Genomic DNA, 21,570 nt, shown 5'->3' with positions numbered 1-21,570 from the left:
CTTTAGGAAGAGGGTCCACACAAGGCGCCACATGTCATCTTCCCCATTAATCTTTCTCTCCCTTTATTCCTCTTATTACTTGCATGTTACATGGAAAGAGATTAGTTTACCTTCCCACGCCCCATCCCCACACACATTCCAAACCCCACACCCACCTAGAAGTACAGAGCAAGGATTACAAAATTTTTGCTGCAGGTTCACAGAATTACAGAGGGATAGATTCAAGATGGGGGGCTTTGGATAGGGAAACCTTGAAAAGGAAAGCCTGAAGGAGAATATAAGGAGAGAAAAAACAATGGAGCACATTCTTTTCACACGTGGTTCCCGCTTTGAAAATATGGATCACATTCTGAAAGTGGGAACCCTAGAAAAAAAGTCCAGCATTTAAGGGATTTCCTCTCACCAATTTTTCTCCGGTCCCTTAATTGTGCGTAAGCCTGTTAAGTACTTTGTTTACGGTCCCTAGGACTGTGATTTGCATCCCCTTCTCTGGGTTGCGGTTGGCCAGAGCTGGCAGCTGTCTCAGTCCGATTCTGGCTGGGAAAGGTAAGGATCTTTGCCTTGCTCTTTGAAAGATCTGAGAGAGAAATGTTGAATGCTTATGGAGGGGTGGAGTGAGGGGGACATAGATTTAATTTATGCATTGGAAGCTCCCTTAAAAGTTTTCCAAATTTAAAGGAATCTCCTGGAACCATGTGTTTTAAAAAAGAACCAGAAAGATTTCCTTTCCCTTCTGAAAGAAGGCTTGCAGAAAAAAGGCTGGTTGCATTGTGGATGAGACCTTGCATTTGGGGGCAGGTGTCCCTTACAGAATCCCCAGAGGTGTTTTGTATCTTACAGGCACAGAGTGGAAGAAAGAAAAAAACATTCAAAGCTATCCAGGCGTTGATCACTAGGAATTCTCTTTAAATTTCAATGTGAAAAGGTAACAGTCAGTTAAATCTGCATGCGTCCAGTGGGTATTATGATAGGTTGTTTGTTCTTCAGATGCAATTTCTTCTTTATCACAAAGCTTTCTACTTCTTGATACTTACCAACACAAATCAATTATATCGCATTAGACTCTGGAGATGTGCATCTGTGCATCTAGGCAGATGCAGCCTCTGTGGAGAAGAATTAGGGTGACTATGAGACTTGAAGCCTGAGAGACTGAAGAAAGCTTTGGTATCTGAAGAAGTAATAGCAGACCTGCCCAGGCTCCCGGCACCTATACACTCACTGGCCCTCATAGAGTCAGCCAAGGGCTCTCCATGGGAAAAGGTACCTCTGGCTTCTCTCTGGAAGAAGGTTGATTCATGTACCTTTGGTAATAGGGGAACATGATCTTCCGCAGGAGAAGGTGATAGTCCAACCTTCAGTGGGGTTACTGAACTATTTGTGGGGGGAGTGCTGGGAGTGGGGGGGAAGCAGCCTGTGCTAGGAAGTAGAGAGGAACTGTCCCCAAAGGCCACAGTTCACAGGTGGAAGGACAGCTGCTCTTATAAGAAGATTCTCAAGAACCTCCAACTTATGTAGCCAGTGACCCCACTATCACCATCTTCCCAGGGCAGTGTTGGCAAATGCTGAAACACCCTTCAAAGTATTCCTTGTCTTCACCACCAAATGACAGCGGTCCTCCTGGATGATGGCTGTGTCTCCTTATGCCCCACCTTTTAAAAGTATGAGGGTGGTGGCTGCTGAGGCCTGGCCAGGTAGTCATTCTCCTCAGCAGGCTGGGCTTTCCTCGCTCAGCCAGGCTTCAGGGACTTTTCAACTTTATTTTTCAAAATGAAGAAGCCGTCTCTCTGGCTTCCATTCTAGAAAAAAAAGGAGCTGTGGTCGCTCTCCCTTTATAACAAAACCATCACGATGCTGTCACTAGACAAGGCTGGAACAAGCAGCTATCGTAGAACAGAGGCCAGATGCCCGGGAACACCCAAGCCCTCTGTTAGCAGTTACAGAAATCTAACAATCTGAGAGAAAGAAGGAAAACAAATCTCTCCCGAGATTTACTTTACATTTGTAGATTCACTGTATTAATTAGAAAAGATGCTATTAAAACTTGTATAGATTCAAAAATAGAGGATGGGTTAACTTTTAGCTATAGACATAGAGGGACCAGCTTATAATAGTCTCCCAGTATTATCTCTTTTTTTCTCCCTTCACAAAGACAATCTGAGGCTTTAAAACTTCAAATAGCTTGTCTAATAAAGTCTAAACCTATAATGCCATTTGGGGAGAGGGATTCGGAGAGAGACTTTTCACTTCATTGTTTGAGAGGGTGACATGTCAAACCGTATACGTTTGAATGTTTAAAATACCTTGCCCCATAAAGTGGGCCAATGAGAAGCAAATCAGCATTCAGCCAGGAGCTTGTTACAGGCCTGAATGAGAGTACATTTAACAAGCTCCTCACGTGATTCTTTTTTGTGCCCTTTAAAGACTGGTGTTCAAACCAAGGGGTTCTCTTTTGCTGTGTGAACTTTTTCAGATTACTTAACCTCTCTGAGCCTTATTTATAAACTCTATAAACTCAGTTATAAACTCATGCATAAATTAGTGAGAATTAATGTTCATGCATCCACATTGTATGTGCCATGCCCAGAGTGGGCATCTGTGAATGACAGTGATGATGATAATGATGATGATGATGATGATGATGATGATTTCAGCATTGCCAAAGTTCCCTCCTAGCCCATATAGTAAGTATGGGCTTACTAGATGACTGGTTTTCTCTCTTAACCACAAACATGTGTATCCCCCACCGCGTTCCTAAATGAATTAACATCAAATGAGGGGGGCTTTAAGCTTCCGATGGCCAGCACATACATATAAATGAAGAGTACTAGGGAAACCTAGGATCGTGGATTTTTGCTGGCTTAGCGACTGAATTCAGCTGCCCGATGACTTCACAGCTGTTCCTGCCACCCTAGAGTGTCTGTCCCTTTCGTCTCTGTCCCCTCAGCTGGGTCTGCAAAGCTGACTCGGGGATTTTCTTGTGAAATGCCTGATGGGCGGGAGGAAGATCTGGTGGTTGGCTGGGGGAAAAAATGAGTAATGCAGAGCAGTCTACTTCGTAAACGCTGCAAGAGAAATAAAAGTAAGAGCTGGCTTCTGTCTCTGGGGACTCTCGAATGATTCTGACTTATCATGTCACTGAGCAGAGCTGGGGGAAGCCAACACTCGGAATCTGCTGGCAAGGAAAAGAACGGAGGAAAAAAAAAAAAAAGACAGGGAGGGGCAATCAGAGGGGGAGGAAATAAAAAGAGAGAGAGAGGGAAAGACAAGCGTCATTTAGGAACAGAGATAGAGTGAAAGAAAGAACTGCAGGATCTAAAACCAACCATACAGTTCAGGATTTTTGTTATCTTTTCTTTTCCCCAGAGAAGATTTTCCCGTCCTGTCATTTTTATTGACAAACGTGCTGTGGCAGGTTCTTTTCCCAGAAGTTGACCGGGAGGAGCTCAAGCTCTGCAGTTTCTTCCCTCCCAAGTCGCGTGGTTTCCCTGGTAATGGATTGCTTCTTCTCTCTGAGGTATGCGTACATAGTTTGGGGACAGGCAGAACTTTATTTTCAGATTAAGCTTAAGTCTCAGCTTTTGGGGTGAAGTTTTTTTTTTTCCTTTCAGACATAATTGCTAATATCCTTTTACTGGCCTAGCCAGTATTTAGGGTACCATTAGATAGCAGTGGTTAATTTGGTGACTAAAAAATTACATGCAAAAAAGGCAGCTCTGCTCTTTAGCTTCACTGCACGGGGAGTGACATTTTTGACCTCCCAGGGCAGGAAAGAACTTGTGAGGTTTGATTTGGGCTTGTGTTTGTTTTCAGTGGATGCCTAATACTTTCAAAGTATTACTCTCATTGAAATAGCCTTAAGGGTCTTCCTTTAAACTCTTTCGGTAACTACCACTGCTTGATTCCTTAGCTTCTAGATCGCTTCTCTCGAGGACAAAAGAGAATGATTTAACATGTCTGAGAGGCAGACAAGTTTTCACTGATTTCTCCTAGACAGCATTTCAACCAGAGGCTTTTGAAGAAGAGTCTCAGGTTTTGTCCAGAAATGTTCAGGTTCAAAATATGTTACAAAGGTTGCATTGCATCAAGTCTTTTTACACAAGGGCATGGAGGTAAAAAATAAACTGGTCAAACTCTACTAAAAATCTAGCATGGTGATTATTTTCAACATGTCCTGGTACACATAATATCAAAATTCCTTGTTGACTTGAATGGAAAATTTGTGAATTGACAGCTAATTACTCTAATAGTTGATCTTACCTTTCTTTGATGTAAAAAAAAAATCATAAAATTATATCCTACAAAGTTGTTGAATTTTTTTTTCTTAATTTTTCTTTCTCCATTCCTTTCAAATGGAGAGGAGGATATTGCCACATTTTAGACCCACAAATCCTATCCTAATTGTCACCAGATTTTTGCTGAAGTGCGTCCACCCCATAGTCCCAGGACGCGTGTCTAATAGTTACACAATAAAGACTTGTTGACTGTGAAGTTGATGTAGACGAACATCATTTGTACGCTGGCCTCTGGTCTTGACATTGATTTGGTGGGCAGTGAATGGGTAGATAGTTTGGAAAGAATGCATGTTATGCCCGGAAACATTGGCAGAGTCTAAGTTGCTCAGAATTGTGGAACGAACTGTGCGAAGTATTGTTTATAAGGTACTCGCCTCTTGAATGGAGCCGTTTTGGGATTAGGATTGAAGCTTCCCTGCGTGCTTGGAGGAAAAAGCAGCAATAGACAAAAGTGGAAAATCTAGTAAAACCTTTGTAGACCACCAGGGTGTATTAAACACTGCAAAGTGCTTCCTGCTTTTTATATAGTCCCTTTCTTTATAGTTTTCTGCTTTATCTTGCAAGGAGAATGCAAGCAATTAGAAAAAGAAATCACGGTTGATTTTCACATGCATTTGTGCCTGCTGGAAAAGAACGGCGCGGTGATTCCCCAGCTCTTTACTTCTTCTTGCAGGGCTCACTCCAAGGCATTTAGCTGACATGTCCTGTCTTCTCGTCCACAGCTTCCACCCTGGTGAGACCCTCCAGGTCTAGTCTGTGAACTCGGCTAAAAAAACGCCGCTGTAAAAATGACTGAAGAGCCTGTCAAGGAGATCCTTGGAGTCCCAAAGCCTCCTAAACCAGGGACAATGGAGAAGAATCCCAAGGGCGAAGTTGTGGTCACCACGGTCCCCCTAGTCAGTGAGATACAGCTGATGGCCGCTACCGGGGGTGCTGAGCTCTCCTGCTACCGCTGTATCATCCCCTTCGCTGTGGTGGTCCTCATCGCCGGGATAGTGGCTACTGCAGTGGCGTACAGCTTTAATTCCCATGGCTCCATCATCTCCATCTTTGGCCTGGTCCTTCTGTCCTCAGGACTTTTTTTGTTAGCCTCCAGCGCCTTGTGCTGGAAGGTGAGACAGAGAAGCAAGAAAGCCAAGAGACGGGAGAGTCAGACGGCTCTCGTGGCAAATCAGAGAAGCTTGTTTGCTTAGGACTGAAGGAGACCAAACGGGATATGTGGCCTCTCCCTGGGTCGGCCAGTTCACCCAGAACTAGTGTGGGAGAGAACGGACTTGGCATTGGAGCAGACTAGAGGAATGGGGGTGGATTGATGGTGGGAGGGTAGACAGGGGTTCTCATCTATGAGGAATGACATATCTTTTTTAATGACAAACTTAACTCTAAGGGCTGTTTCTAAGACTGAAAAATCAGCTTTTCCTCTACATTAAACATTTGAGGGGTCATGGGAGGTGTGCAGTATTAGACAACATTTAGTTCACCTTGGAAAGTAGCCAAGAAAAGATGAGAAAATAATCAAGTTCTGGCATTCCTGTGACCTGCCTCCAAAAGACATAACCCGCGGGGCTAAGAAGTTGTATTGTAAAAATGTTCTGCTGAGAGTCTAAATTGCCTTGGACTTTGCATATTTCTATGAAATTCTATGATAATTTCTTTTGTGAATAAGTTGATTCTCTGGCATCTGTTTTATTTTTCAGTTTTAATAACTCATAACTGGTGGTACTTTTCCTTGAAGAATAAACTAATATTTTTTATGTTTTAACATTGGACAATTTTAGATGATGATGTGATGTGTCAGAAGTAAAAACAAAAATAGGTAAAAGGTGTAGCTACTAGATGACATGGAGGAGGGGCTTAAGTTAATATTCAAATGATCTAATATAGCACTTTTGATGATTTTTACATAACAGTTTAATGTACATTTCATTCGAAATAATACATACTCATTGCTGCTGAAACTTCTTAAATGGCTGTTTCTGTTGTAGTTATTTTTATTCAGCCCAAATTGCTCATCTTCCCATGCTTCATCTGCAACGTCTCAATTGTATTTCTCTCAGTTGGGCATGTTGCTTAGTCCTAACTTAACTAGAAGATTTTTATTTGCATCACATGATTTTTTTCATGACTTCTAAAGATTACTGCTAATTATGTTTACTATATTCTAAAAGATTTCTACATTATTACCAGCAGGAAATCAATGCCTCGGGTCAGGAATTTTATAATGTGCTGTTAAATGTGTCGTCCATGTTTATTGAATCAGTCATGCACTATTTGCTTAATATGTTTTTGAGCACCAACGATATGCCAGGCATTGTGTAGATTCTCAGGCTGCTTAACTGAGTGAGTGCTAAGAAAACTCAAGTAAGGTTACTGCTTCAATTCTGTGGACATCAAACTAGTCCACATACAGCTAGGACTCTACCCCATAACTCCAGCCAGAAACATTCCCGGTCCCTGTAGTTTAAACCACATTTAACTCGAGTAGAAAGAGAATGAGGCAGGAAGCCATTTTTATACCTTGAAGAAACAAAGCAAAGCAGAACAAGCCTAGCATAACACTTTCGATGAAAGGCGTTCTGTGAAGCAATTTAATTAAATATGGCAGACGCATCTGGCACTGACTGCTCCCGGTGCTCAGGTAGTTTTGTTAAAGGGAGACACCTTGATGGCCCGCTTGTTCCTTGCTTTGAAGTCCAGATGGTAAAAATTTGGAGTCACTGATACAGTCGAGTATACCCCAATTATCTTAAACACACAGAGATCAACACTCCACTGGACAAAATACAAGAGTGTGTGGCATTGTGTTTATTTCAGTGGGAGGGAGTCTGTGCTTTGATGCCCCTACTCTGCTCAAAGATGCAAAGGCACCTCACTGCTTGATGAAGAAAGGTCTCAGGCAAGTGTTCAAGGTTCTCCATGGTCTGATCCAAACAGATGTATCCAGCTTTCACTCTCACTCCAACCCAAGAACTCCTTGTGAGTTCACCAGACCAGACTATTCACCACTCCTGGATCAGGCTTCCATTTTCCTGTCTTCGTGTCATGTCATCCTTCTGTGTTCCCTCCTTCAGAACACCATCTTTTCTCTCTGCATCTCACTTTATCCAAATCCTGCTTGTCAGCAGAGCCCCAGCTCAAATGTAACCTCTTTCTAAAAACCTTCCCTCTTATCTGAAAGTAACTGTTCTTTCAAGAATCTTTACTTAGCTCTGATGGTGCCTTTCATTTTCTAGCATGTTGGTGGCGTCAGTGTTTTATCCTCTTCCAAAGCTCCTTAGACGTGCATGATGTGTCTTTGTTTTTTTTTTTTACCCCCGTGTGATGCCTAATATAATGTCTTACACAGAGTAGGTACTCAATAGGTATTTGCAAAATGAACTAAGGAATGAAAAAGTGGAAAGTGAGTGGTTTATCCAGAATTATAGTCCATTTGTTTTAATCTTTAAAAGAAAAATACTTTGGGGGGGGCAGTTAGCTCAGATGGTTAGAGCGCAGGCTCATAATGCTGAGGTTGCTGGTTCGATTCCCACATAAGCCAAGGAGCTGCGCCCTCCGCAACTAGATTGTAGACAACTACTTGACTTGGAGCTGAAGGGTCCTGGAAAAACACACTGTTTGCAATAAAATTTCTAAAAACAAAACAAAACAAAACAAAAATCTTTGGTTCTCAACTCTCCCAAAACAGGTCATCCTACTCTGCCCTGCCTCTCCGCGTAAGCACCAAGTCTAGGTGAATATTTATTACCCTTGTACTTCTCCAGCCATACCTGCCCTTCAAAATGCCTGAAAAGTAAACTCATGAACTATTTCAGGCCACCAGGGGGCCTCATGCTGCTACCTGAGCCCCAAAAGAAACATCATGGAATGACTTAAATTGTAGTGACCGATGTGGGATCATATCTGGAGATAGAAATACTTCCCCTGGATGTGAGGACTCGGGGAAGATTCTCCATTGAACTCACCCCTACCCTCCTCCCTAAACCACTTCACCGTGGCTATTTCTGGGTTCTCCTTGAAAGTATGGGAAGGACTTGCCCTGTTAAGGGAGCCTTCAGTCACATTAAAGAGTACACACGCCTGCAAAGAGATAGTCCTATGCACAGAAATAGTCCTGGTCAAACCCAGACTCAAATTATGATATCACAATTATCTCATAACATATGTCTTTATGGGCAAGGTTTGTCTTTACAAATGGTTTTTATGATATAGTGAGAAGCAGATGTTAAATGAATGCATAAGCATGGTGCAGACATATATATATTAAAAAATAATAATAACCTGGCCCCATCCTGGAGCATCAGAAACTAGCTATATCACCCAGCAGGATTTTCCCTAAACCCTACACATCCCAGAATGCACAGGAACTGCTTTTAACCTCATCCTGTGCAGCAGGCCTCTGTCCAGGTGAGCACCACAGCTACCCAGGTAACTCCGCTCTTCCTATCTCCCTGGCCAGGGAGTCTCGCCTAGAGTAGGTGGTCATGCTCAGGTAGATCATGCAAGTGGCCAGAGGATAAACCCAGGAGAGCCAGGTCACAAATTCTCAAACTTACCTCTTTGTAAACCCCCTCTACACAAACACACACCACACACACATACCACAAGAGGGACAGAGAGAGAGATACTGGTCTCCTGAGAAGTATTATGGTTCTAAACTTGAAAGATCTGGTTATGAATCCTAGCTCTCCTGTTAAACTAGTCAGGTGATCTTGAGAAGTTAAGCCTCATCTTTAAAATTAGGTTAATTTTTCACAAATGATTTTGGAAACCATGAAGTACTACATACTTGCAAAATTTCTATTTGTAATAATACTTAACGCTGACTTCAACTTCTTTTTCTACTCATTCTCCCAATACGTCGTTTAGCATCAAGCAGCCCCCTGTTTTGGTTAAACGGCGTTAATCAGTCACGTCGTTTAACCCTGACATTATCCACAAGGCTTTCTAGACCCAAGATAATCTGGGGAAAGCACCTGTTCCAAAGATGAGTCAGAATTTACATTTCCTTAAGATTATTATAAGTTTCAGTGCTTTCACATACACTGGAGTCATTGTAAGGGTGTTTTTAATATTTAATAGGTGCCCTCAACAACAACAAAAAGACCAGGAGAGGGAGAAATGCTTTCCCCCACACCCACTGCCATTGAAGCCAACCTTGTCCTAGACTGCCTCACAGAAAGAAAGACCATGGACAGAATCTAAAGAGAAACAAAAGAAGTAAATTCCTGGTTCCCGGCTTTTGAACTTCCAAGGACTTCCCAGTGATTTAAAGCTTATCTAAGGAATTTCAAGGAATCTTAAAGGGTAATTTGTTTCTATTTGATTTTTACAGTGTCCACTGACTCTCGTAATTAATCTTGTGTACAACACTACTCAACGGTACCTGATATTCCCCGATATTCCCCACCACACTCAGCTCTGCAGAGAAGCAAACTACAGTTCAGGGAGGGTCAGTGACTTGATAAATCAAGGTCTCATGGCAAGAGAGGCCTAGAGTCAGCACCAATATTATAGATATCTGAGATATATGCTTATTTATAACCGATGTCATTTACAGGATACCTCTTTAGGAAAGGGAGACAATGAAGGTGTTCTATCACCTACTTTTGAAAGATCCTTTTTAAAGTATAAGATATGGCGAAAAGTGTATAGCTCAATAAATTTCACAAACAAACCTGTGGAACCCAGGTGAGGAAACCAAATATTGCCTGTCTCTGAAAGCCCCTCTTGAGTCCACTTCCAGCAGCTATCTTTCCAGGCAAGCCACTATCCTCACCACTAACATAGAGCATTGTTACCTGTTTTTGTTTTTGTTTTCAACTTTATGTAAATGGAATTACACAGTATGTATTCTTTGTGCCTGGCTTCTTGCATGCCACATTACATTTGGGAGGTACCTCCATGTTGCATGTAATTATAAATGGTTCATTTTCATTACTGTGCAGGATTCCATTGTATAAATGCACCATCATTTATTTATCCTTTCTACTGTTGATAGACATTTGGATAGTTTCTAGTTTCTAACTATTAAAAATAGTTCTTTTGGTAGCCAGCCCCTCAAATGGCCCCCAGTGATCCCTGCATCCTGGTAGTCACATCCCTCCTGCATCATCCCAGGGTTGGTTTGTGTGACCAGTAGAATATGGCGGAAGTGATGGTATGTCACTTCCAAGATTAGGTTATAAAGACACTGAGGCTTTAACCTTAATCTTAGACTCTCTCTCTCTCTCTCTCTCTCTCTTTTCCTCCCCCCCCCTTGCTCTGGAGGGAGCCTTCTGCCATATCTTGGGGACATGAAGGCAGCCATGGAGACGCCTGCATGGTGAGGAGCTGAGGCCTCCAGCCAACAGCCAGAGAGGAGCTGAGACCTTCCAGCAACCACATGAATGAACTTGGAAGTGGATCCTTTCACAGTAGAATCTTCTGATGACTGTGTCCCAGCTGACAGCTTGACTGGAGCCTCATTAAGAGACCCTCAGCTAGAACTACACAGCCAGAGCCACACTGTATGACTTTTGTGGGCCTTAGGCACTTTTGTCTTCATGGACCCTTTCTCCACTGGAGATGAGGGAGGATGTGTTTCACTTATTGCATAAAGGAAATTGTGCTGACAAGTATGTGGGCTTTAGACACTGCACATGCTATGCCTAATGGATAAATTGGCCCTTTATCCAGCTAAGTCAGTTGCAGATGCCTGACCCACAAAAACTGTGAGATACTAAATGTGTGTTGTTTTCAGTTGCTAAGTTTTGTAGTAATTTGTTATTCCGTAATAGATAACTAATATTGCGCTATTGTGCAATTTCTTCTACATGATTTTTGGGGGTACATACATACACGTTTCTGTTGAGTACAGACCTCGGAGTGGAATTCCTGGATTAAAGGATGGGTATGTGTTCAGCTTCACTGCCAGACAGTTTTCAAACGTGGTTGAATGCATTTATTCTCCTACCAGCACTACAAGAAAGAGCTGGATGCATTATATAGCTACACCGATTTTTAACATATTTTCTGTCTTTTCCATTTTAGTCATTCTGGTCAGTGTAACTCTTGCTTTTAAAGGATATATTTAAGAGAGGGGATGCAGCCCCCGAATTTGGGCTGTGACAGGGCAGAGCAGGCTAGAGATGGGAGAACACGTTAGAGTGGAAAAATAAGATTTTGATTTGGGCTTTGATGAAGCAAAGCAGCAAAAGATAAATTCTCAGGGAAGTGTTTTGGAGACCAGAAAACCAGGCTAGAGACAGGGAGGTGAGCTAACAACAGCATTTATCCAGCACTCACTGCGCTCCAAACATTATGCCCTGAGTTTTGCACAAATGAATCTCATTTGATTTCTCACAACAACTCAATGAAGTAGGTACTATTATTATTTTCATTTTATAAATAAGGAAATTGAGCCACCAATTAAGCCTATTAATTGAGATCACACAGCCTGTAGAGTAGGCTTCGAACTTGAACTCTTGAACCCATTCGCTTAACCATTTTCCTATACTCCCTGGTACACCATAATCTTTCAACACCTAATTTTTGAATAAATGTCTCAAGCAGATGCTGAGCAACACAGGGTCAAGAGGTCAAGCTGAAGCTAGAGTGAGTAACAGTTTCAAGAAACAAGGGCTAAAAACATAGATGACTACTGAATCATTTGCCATCTGAAGCCAGGTCTTCTTATCATAACTTCTACATGTTTGTAGCATTTTACAAATATCAAGATACTCCTGTTAGTGAACATGGGACTGACTCAGGGCCCTAGCCACATCTTCTGCCACCAAAGCTGACGCTCCCATGCTCAGCCTCCTTGAGTTTCCTATGTGGAAAATACAAGACTCAGAATCAGCCAGCCTCTCTCCGAAACTGGAGGCAGGTTATGACAAATGCATAGCAGGAAAATGTAACATACTTTAGGGGCAATCAAAAAAGGCTTCCTGTAGGTGGTGACTCGATAAGACCTGGACAGGTAGAGGAGTTAGCCATGTAAAGGGAGTAAGGAGGAGAAACAAGCAGGGTTACTGACAGAGGGAACACCATGAATAAATGAAGAAAGCTAGCCTTCGGCCTTTCCACCTCATTGGGGTGCTGTGAGGCAAAAATGAAATCACTTGTTAAGGGGATTTATCAACGGCCAAATTCTGTCCAAGCAAAGAGGCTTAGTAACTCCAATATTCATAGGACTCAAACTTACGACTAGAGAGTCAAATGTTCAGGCTTTCATCAAGCAGAAACATTTCAACTTTAATCTAGGAGCACTACAGGGATCATAAATAAAAAATATTATCATAACTAAAATCTCCCTCCTTGTTATCATAACAATAACAATCTCCCCTGAAGGCAGGGGAGCACCATGGTTAAAGGCAGGAACTCTGGAGACAAACCACCTGGACTCGAAAGACAGCTTTACCACTTATTAGCTGTGTGTCTATGCACAAGTCAACTTCTCCGTGCCTCAGTTTCCTCATCAACAAAATGGGAATAGTAATGGTACATCTCATAGGGCTGTGCTATGAACTGACTGAAGATCTATGACTGGTACCCAATACATTAGTTAGTACTATTATCTAAAAGTTAATTTTAAAGCATAGCTGACATATGCTTTGAGTGAGTTTGTGTGACATATAAAACTACAGAAGCCACCAAAAAAAAAATCAGTTTAAATGGGATATTAGTAGAAAAGCAGCAGTTTACTTCATGAGTGAAATTGTAAAGTCTGAAACAGAGTTGACACAGAAATTTGCATTCGGCCATATATGGCAGGAACACACCCCTTCCAAATGCAGGTACACACGAGTGTTTTGTTTTCTCAGCCGGAAGTTGTTTCTGTTCAGTGTATCTCTATCCAAATTTACATATCTCAGAAATAACCCTGATGCTATCAAGCTCTCCTGACAGAGAGCCAGTTGGTTAGCATTTGCATGGTGCTTTGATACAGACATAGCATTTTCACTTGCATCACCTTTCTAACTCCTTTCAGAAGCTCTATGAAATATTAGCTTCATTTTTAGATGAAGAAACTGAGGTTTGATTGGTTAAATGGTTTGCTTGCAATCAAACAGCTCATACATGATAGCAATAAGGCTCACACCTGGATTCAGGTCTTCTGTCTTCCCATCCCACCTTGCCACTGCCTCGCTAACCTGGCCATTTAGGGTCCTACAGAATCCTCTCCCTTGAGGCTCTATGCTCCCTGGCCATACAGCTAAGGATGTTTCAACAAGTCTTGAATTTGGTTATACCTATAGCTATGATTTATTGTTCTTCCTCATTGGACACAGACATTTTTTAAAAAAAATTAAGGCTGTAAATTGAGATTTTTTCATCCACTTCTGAAATAAGGTGTATAGTTTTAAATCATGTAGAAAATATAACACGATTCTACAATGCACATTTTTTTTCTAACCCGTTCTTGTTGCTTTTAAGAGTTGTTTTGTTTTGTTTTAAAATAATAGAAGCTTACATCTCAATGGAACTTATGTCTCATTTAAGAGAAAGTCTTGCTCAGTGGCCTATCCAAGTGCTGACTACATAAGACTCATCTAGAAGTTCTCTGAATACTAGGATTCTCAGGGACTGACCCCAGAGATTCTGGTTCAATAGACCCAGACCCAAAGTGCGACCCAGGATCTGTATTTAAAAACAAAAACAAACAAAATGTCCCAGGAAATGCAAATTAATAATCACAATAATACCTTTTTTATTTCTCAGTAGATTTACAGTAAAGTAGAAGATTGAATAATATAGTTTTGGTAAGGGAGAGGAATCAGGTAATATGGGCATAGTTATTAAAACTTAAATGTGTATGCTCTTTATTCCAACTTTATTTCTCTTCTAAAATCTTATCTGAAAGTCATAGATGTAACAGAACTACAAGAATATTTATTTATGCATGTCCAGCATTTGCACACACATACACAAATCAAGCTTTGAATGAATTAGAGTGCATCTATCTTACATATACTATGTAGCTAATAAAATGAATGAGACAGATTGGGATGTACTAACATTAATTTGGAAGCATAACTGCAATATAGTATGTGAAAAAGCAAGTTTTCAACTAATATTATATTCAATTAATACATACAGTATTACTCTTATAAAATAAATTAGAAGTGTATTTGAGCTTGTTTAAACAAAAAAAATTATAGAAGACTATATGGCTAATCATTAAGAGCATTTACTTCATTGGGATGTTATTTTAAGGAAAAGGAGACAATATTTTTAGATTCTACACTATATTATCTGATTTATTATAATAATCAATAATTAACTTTAAAGGACATGGGGGGCGGGGAATAATGTGGTACTGGAGGAACATTACAAAAAAAAATACAGACCTAAAATTGATTCTGGGATACAGCAATGTTAGGGAATTGTTGAGTCAGGCCACCTCCCTGCTGAGACTGGGTTCCCCTCCACTCACTCATTCACTTGCTCACTCATTTGCCCAATATTTACAGAGCACATACTATGTGTGAAGCACATCTCGTTAATGGAAATGCAAGCAGTAAAAAGAAATGTTTTGTGATGGCATTAAAATTAGTCTGGCTAAGGTAGTTCAGGCATAATCATACAAAAGCAGTGAAAGCCTATGGGTAGACTTCCCAATCTATGTATTAGCCGCATATATTTGGATTGATTTCAGCACCTCTGGTATTAAGATAGTATGGAAACAAAATGCCTAAGGTAACTTGGAATAAATACCTATTAGTCTCAAGTGTAAAAGTAATAGGGGTGCAACATACTTTCTATTGGTTTCCCCTGCTTTTTTAAAGTTAATCACAAATTTTTATAGGTTATAGCATTATGTCTGTTTTGGTTTCATTGCATTAGTTGTATTACAACATTGGTAAATTATTGAATCCGTGATAGCTGCGGCTATTCACTCAGGAGGCAGCCACATCCCGAAAGTCTCTGCTGAGGAACCTTGAAGAGTAGTAGAGATAACCCAAGCAGCGGGTATAGAGATAGCTCTTTGTGTTCTTCTAACATGGACTAGATCACCCAGTGTTGAGTCACGGTGGATCTGACACCCATTGATCTCAGGTCCTCATGTGTTTTTATGGGGAAGGATAGGCCACGTCCAAAAATAAATTAGAATTACACTTTTGCTCCACCTCAGCTTCCTATTGAGAAAAGCAAACGCAGATGATTCGCCACTTCAAGTTGAAAAACAGAAGAGGTTGCTTTTTGTTTTGCTTGAGATGGGTAGTTAATGAGAGTTAGGAGGCTGGCAGTCTGCCAGTCATAAACCAGTTGTGATCACATTGTTGTATGAATCCAGCAAAAGAAATAGAAAAGGGGAAAGGGGTTGAATCAGAAAAATTGTACATTCAGAAAGACGTGACTGTGGCCATTGGTATTTCAAGCGTCCGGCACAGGTGGCCTTTCTGTATAGAGAGGTTAGTTCAGAGAGAGAAGGGATATTTGGAGGCAAGACTTGTGTTGCTTCACTCCTCTGCAACTAGACTCTATAATAAAAGTGCTTGCATCAGAAGAAGGCTGACAACACATTTTCGCACTTTCACAGTTCTAACTTAATCATGGCAGGAAGCTTTTCTGCTACTGGGAGAACAAGTTGCGTCACTAGGAACATCTGACTCCAGGATCTAGTGTCAATCACTTTGCCTAAGGTCATTAAAAAATTCTAGGGTGTCCCCTTACAACATAAAGGCTTTGCCTGAGTGACAATTAAGAGGAAACACATAGCATGATAAATAATTGAACAGGTGGATTAAAGAAATGTCTTTCCTGTGCAAAATGAGAGGGGTGATTGACAGTTGTAAATCCAGCCTCCTTGGCCGTCTTCCCCCACAGCTCAGGGTTCTAACCCGTTGGACTGCTCTTTTTCTTTACTTTGCCTTTCTTGGTTGTTCAAGGAGTCTCTGTGGCCTCACGGAGCCAGACAAGCTGTAGAGACAGGCAACACCTCAGGAGGAGTTCGTGAGAGCAGCTTTCAAGGGACACCTGCCACTGACTGATGTTGTAGGGACCTGCCCACTGAGCGGAATCATATTTTGGACACGGTTTGTGCAGGACAAACGCTGCTGTGGATCAAATGGCAAGTCTGTCTGCTTGGATCATTTAAGAAACTCCCTGTTTGATTTACTAGTGCCAAAACACCTGTGAAGCACAACTTGAATGTCACCTTTTCATACAGGGTCTCACATTTGGGTTTTGAGCATGCTTTTTTCTCAGACCAACATTATAGTTTAAGTCTCCTGAAAAGGGGGAACATGGTGTCAATTTACTGTGTCATTCATAGAAGTCTAAACAGCTTTGCTTATCGATACCCTGGAAATATTTAACACCAGAGAGTTTGGTATCCTCGAATTGGGAATTGCCCACTAATAGATGATTTTCCAATTGAGGAAAAAGGAGAGAGAAGGAATGAAGAAAGAGAAAAAGAATACAGTGACTTCTGCAAACAAGCCATCGTCCTAGTTTCTATTTGCAGCCCAGCGGCAGTATTTGAAATCCCCAGTGAAAATAAAACCTCGCTTGGAACTCCCGCTCCCATGGCATATTTTTAAATGGTTACAAAAGGAGTCTGAGCATTTCAGGTTGGCAAGCCCCAAGATTCTTGGGCCACTCTGTGGACAGGACTTGAGATTCATGAAGCAGACAGACCCTGCTCCACCAAGCTAGGTCAAGCTGGAATAATAAGAAAGGCAGAGGAAGCAGACGATCCGGCTAAGTGAATCCTGTCTTCTAAAACAGAAAAATGAACCAGACCAGGACTCTATGGGGGCAGGATTTGAAGACCAAATAGATTTTTTAAAGAAAAAAAAAATCAATAAGGTAAATTTCAAACGTATCCTAAAACAAGAGCGAATGGTGTGACTCCTCACCCAGTGACTCCTCACCCAGCTTCAACAATTATGGATTCAAGGCCACTTTTGGTTCATTCGTGCCCTCCCCCTAACTCCCATTCACCACCAGGTTAATTTGAAATAAATTCCAGGCAACATGCAACAGATGATTTAGAAGGTCAATTTTTATAAGGCATATGACGTGGCTGTAAGTTAGTTAGTGAAGTTAAAAAGACCATAGAAGACCAATTACGATATAATTCATGTGGGATATATACCTTAAGAAAAGTTTAAACAAACTTTCCCTGAACCTTCACCCTAACTAAACACTGGTTTATGTTAGTCTTGTAAAACTTTTCTTGGTCTGGCTGTCTGATGGCTAGACAGTGGGTTATATGCAGATAAACCTATAGTCTTGCAGAAGGTGGGGCTTTGGAGGAACCAGGGAGGAGTGTAATTGAGAAGGGTGCTGACCCCAAGAATGGGTGCAAACTGCAGTGTGAGATTACAGGGGGTATGAGGAGCAGGGAGATCAGAGAGCCACTGCCGGTTACTGCATGGTCTGCAGCCAAAGCTGCTCTTTGATCTTCATCCTTCAAACCTTATTCTTAATCTCCCCAGAGGGCTGCCCTTTCCCTCCTCACACACCCAATCCAATCCGGAATCACAAACCAGCAAGGAAGTCTGGGGCGAACATCTGACTATACTGACTTTCTCAGGCATCCCTGTAGCTCTGTCTTCTAGTCTCTACTCCTTCATCTGTGTCGCACGCAGAACGTTTTGAATCACACATTCAGAACACAGTGGCAATTCATTTTCAATGGGCTTAGTATACGCAAGCACAGGTTTAGCAAAGACATAAATTATGATGTCGCTTAAGGAGTTCTTGTTTTAAGTGTGTAAGGATTCATCAGAGGGTTAATTCTTTGCAGCATCCAACTTCCCTTCTCCATGGAATTATAGGATGACAAATGAAAATGAAGTTATATATATTTCAGGATCGCATACATTCAATTCAGTAGATTTTTTAAGCTCCTAGTATATACAAAGCATTGTTGTAAATGCTAAAGGAAATAAAAAGCTGAATAATAAATGGTCCCTGGGATCAAGGAGTTCGCAATGTTACAGGGTCTTAAGGCAAGTATACACATGGCCATAATGCCACAATAAAAAAACAAAACAAAACACAAGAAAAGGAAACAACTGAGTGACAAAAAAAAGTTATCATTTTTATCAGAATGCGATAGAGATGCAAAGGAGGGAAATGTCCCTTTGATGAGAGTGGGGGGATGAATCCTGAAAGGATCTGAAACTGGAGTAGGGCTTCATTAGAAAAATTGAAGTTGAGGAGAAGAAAGCATTTCAAGATGAAGGGAAAAATGAAAGAAAAAGGGGGTGGCCAGGTGGCTTAGTTGGTTAGCGCACATGCTCTGAGCAACAGGGTTGCCGGTTTGATTCCCACATGGGCCAGTGAGCTGCGCTCTCCACAATTAGATTAAAGGCGACTTGAGCTGAGCTGCAGCTGAGCTGCTGGTGACTCCCACATGGGATGGTGGGCTGTGCCCTCTGCAACTAGATTGAAAATAGTAACTGGACTTGGAGCTGAGCTGCACCCTCCACAAGTAAGATTGAAAGACAACTTGACTTGGAGCTGATGGGTTCTGGAAAAAACACATTGTTCCCCAAGAAAGTTAAAAAGAAACTCTAAAAAAAAAAAAAAGAAAGAAAGAAAGAACGGAAAGAAAGAAAGAAAGAAAGAAAGAAAGAAAGAAAGAAAGAAAGAAAGAAAGAAAGAAAGAAAGAAAGAAAGAAAGAAAGAAAGAGAAAGAAAAAGGAACTATATGAGAACAAGGCGGTGTGTTCAGGGAAGCGCACACAGCCCACATTGGTGGGCAGGTAGGTTACCTTTACAAAGGACCAGCAGGATAGGATTTAAAGGGCAAGTTGACTGCATCCAGATAAATATCAAAGAACCTCTGAGGGAGATGAATGCACAAAACCTGAAGCAAGATGACCATCACCCAGAGCTGAGCGATCTTAGGGAAGTCATTGAGACCTTAAACTTGAAGGTCTCTGTCTATAAAGTCAGGGTATGAGCAGTATCCATCTCTGGTTATTGTTGTCTCAATGCCTTATCATATCAGTGGGGACAGTGAGGCTTCCCTGGATTGTGCAGAAGCAGCAAGATCACTGTAGTTCACAGTGCACTGGGGAGGGGTGGAAGGCAGCCCCTCCACCTACCCACCCTGCGGTGAGCTGATGCCACACAGGTCTGAAGGCTGCCACTGCTCAAGAGAAAGAAGAGATCCCTCTGGAAGACTGCTTCTCTGTTGCTGACAAGATAACAGAGTTTTGCCTGAGTGGAAAGCATGCTTGCTGTCCTTCCGGGGGATACTCAGCCAGCAGCAATGTTCGTGTTGACTTTGCTGGGAGGGTCACTGGCAGGTTAACTGCTGGAATGGGACCCACGCTCGCTCAGAGCAGCTCTGGCAGGACCTTCCCATTTGCAGTCAGTTTGCCTTAGGACGCAGCCAGCCCCGTCTTCTTTACACACCCCAGGGCCTAGGGCACTTTCCAGTTGAAAACGTCTCAAACGTGGAAAGAAAAAGGGGGTGGAGAGCGTGTGAGATGTGATGGGACCTGACAGCAACAGGGATGGATGGGTCACCTCTCTGCTCCCTCCCATTCCCAGGGTTATAAGAGCCTTTCCTCCTGGAAGGGGTGGAGTGAGAGGTGATGCCAATTTAATGGGTCACAACTGGGAGTCTCTCCCTTCCTGGAAGGCCTGGCAACATCTCTCCTACCATTGTGATTAAGAAGAAAGCATTCACAAGGATGATGATCTAATCAGGGAATTCGCCTCAGTTCAAAGGCAAGCATTAGGGGACTCAAAAATCTAATAGAAAAAAAAGGGGGGGCCACGTCAGGAAATCATGCCAGTAATCACACCCCAAATGATTATTATACACAAACACTATTAAGATTTGGGGTAATTATTTGTAAACCATCATCAAATAAAATTGGGAGATATTTATCTTTAGTACGTACTCCGTTACAGACACTGCCAATTTCTCCTATTTGATTTCCACCCTTCACATTACTGCACTGTCCAGTGTAATTTTCTCAAGTTATGGTCTAGGGACCCTGATCCAAATTTTCTGGGGCTCTTGTTAAAAATTGAGATTTCTGGGTACAGCCTTAGATCTATAGCATCAGAACCTTTACAGGGTGAAAATCAGGGACTGGAATTTAAAGTACAATGTTATTAGGAAAATTTCAAGGATATTCAAAAGTAAAAAGAAAATATGATTGACCACGTACTTATCACTCTGCTTTAATAATTATCAACCCATGGCCAATCTGACTTGATTAATCCCCTCACCCCAAATTATTTTGAAGCAAGTACCACATATCATATCATTTCATATGTAAGTATTTCAGTGTGTATCTCTAAATGGTAGACTTTAAAAAAAATCTAAATATAATTATTATACATTAAAAATTAACAATATTTCCTTTATATCAAATATCTAGTCCGTATTTGAATTTCTCATGCTGTCTCATAATTTTTTACATCAAAAACTAAAATATCTTCCCCACACTGCAATTGGCTGATACTTTTGTTTCTTTTTTTCCCTCTTCTATCACTCATTCCACTACTAGCCCCCCACACACACACACACTCACTTCTTATTTGGTAAATAAATTGAGTTGTACAATTTCCCACAACCTGCATTTTGTTGGTTATATCCTTGCGATATCAGTTAATGACTCCTTTGACACTGTATTTCTTGTAATTTATATAATATTATAAAATAATTCATTGTACAATGTATTATGTATTTTACTTATTTGTGTTTTACTATTTACTTATTAATAATTATTCATAATTTTTTATTTAAATGCAAAGCCTTCATCAGATTCAGATTTATATTTTTGACAAGAACACTTTATAGGTGGTATGACGTGTCGAACACTTCCATCTGGGGGCACTAAATGTCTGGTTGTTTTTTTACAATATTAGTAGTGATTGGTGAATGTTGCTCAGTTCCATGACTGTTTATTTCTAAAGCAATCCAGTTGAATTTTACACACATTAAAACTCAAGGATTTTGCTCTCGTCTTTTCTCCATGCTACTGGTAAAACTGTCTCACAAACAAGCAAATCTGCCTTGACCTCTAGTAAACTCTAGTAAAGACACAAGTTTGAGGCCAAGCACAATAAATCTTTTGGAGTGTGGAAAGGCTATATTAGTATTGTATGTATTGTTACTTTTTAACTTAACTATGACATTCATCTAATACTTCATATATGACTCCATCATAACACGGTACAAGACTTATAAACAAGTGCACATGTGTTTGGGGGGAGCTCATTTCTGATGGAATGCACTATCAAAAAGGTTTGAAGATGGTGGCCTAGAGGAGGTAGCCCACATCACTGAACTTGTCACATAGGAAACACTTGCCCA

General features: G+C 41.2%; 1 protein-coding gene across 3 annotated transcripts; it reads left to right on the top strand.

The window, feature by feature from the left end:
- Nucleotides 1-467: 467 nt before the first annotated feature.
- On the top strand, nucleotides 468-6,054 carry TMEM100 (transmembrane protein 100). Of its 3 annotated transcripts, XM_019660729.1 has the most exons (4): nucleotides 468-546; nucleotides 841-925; nucleotides 3,364-3,514; nucleotides 5,015-6,054. In XM_019660729.1, exon 4 carries the CDS (start codon nucleotides 5,081-5,083, stop codon nucleotides 5,483-5,485), a length of 405 nt encoding a protein of 134 aa, XP_019516274.1. In that variant the 5' UTR covers nucleotides 468-546; nucleotides 841-925; nucleotides 3,364-3,514; nucleotides 5,015-5,080; the 3' UTR covers nucleotides 5,486-6,054. The 3 variants fall into 3 exon arrangements, with proteins under 3 accessions (XP_019516274.1, XP_019516275.1, XP_019516273.1); XM_019660730.1 differs by lacking the exon at nucleotides 841-925 and having other exon boundaries at nucleotides 498-546; XM_019660728.1 differs by lacking the exons at nucleotides 468-546; nucleotides 841-925 and having other exon boundaries at nucleotides 3,097-3,514.
- Nucleotides 6,055-21,570: the final 15,516 nt, after the last annotated feature.

Source organism: Hipposideros armiger, unplaced genomic scaffold (genome assembly GCF_001890085.2).
Source record: "Hipposideros armiger isolate ML-2016 unplaced genomic scaffold, ASM189008v1 scaffold_327, whole genome shotgun sequence".
Taxonomy (NCBI): Eukaryota; Metazoa; Chordata; class Mammalia; order Chiroptera; family Hipposideridae; genus Hipposideros; species Hipposideros armiger.
This window is presented reverse-complemented; position numbering and strand designations above follow the sequence as displayed.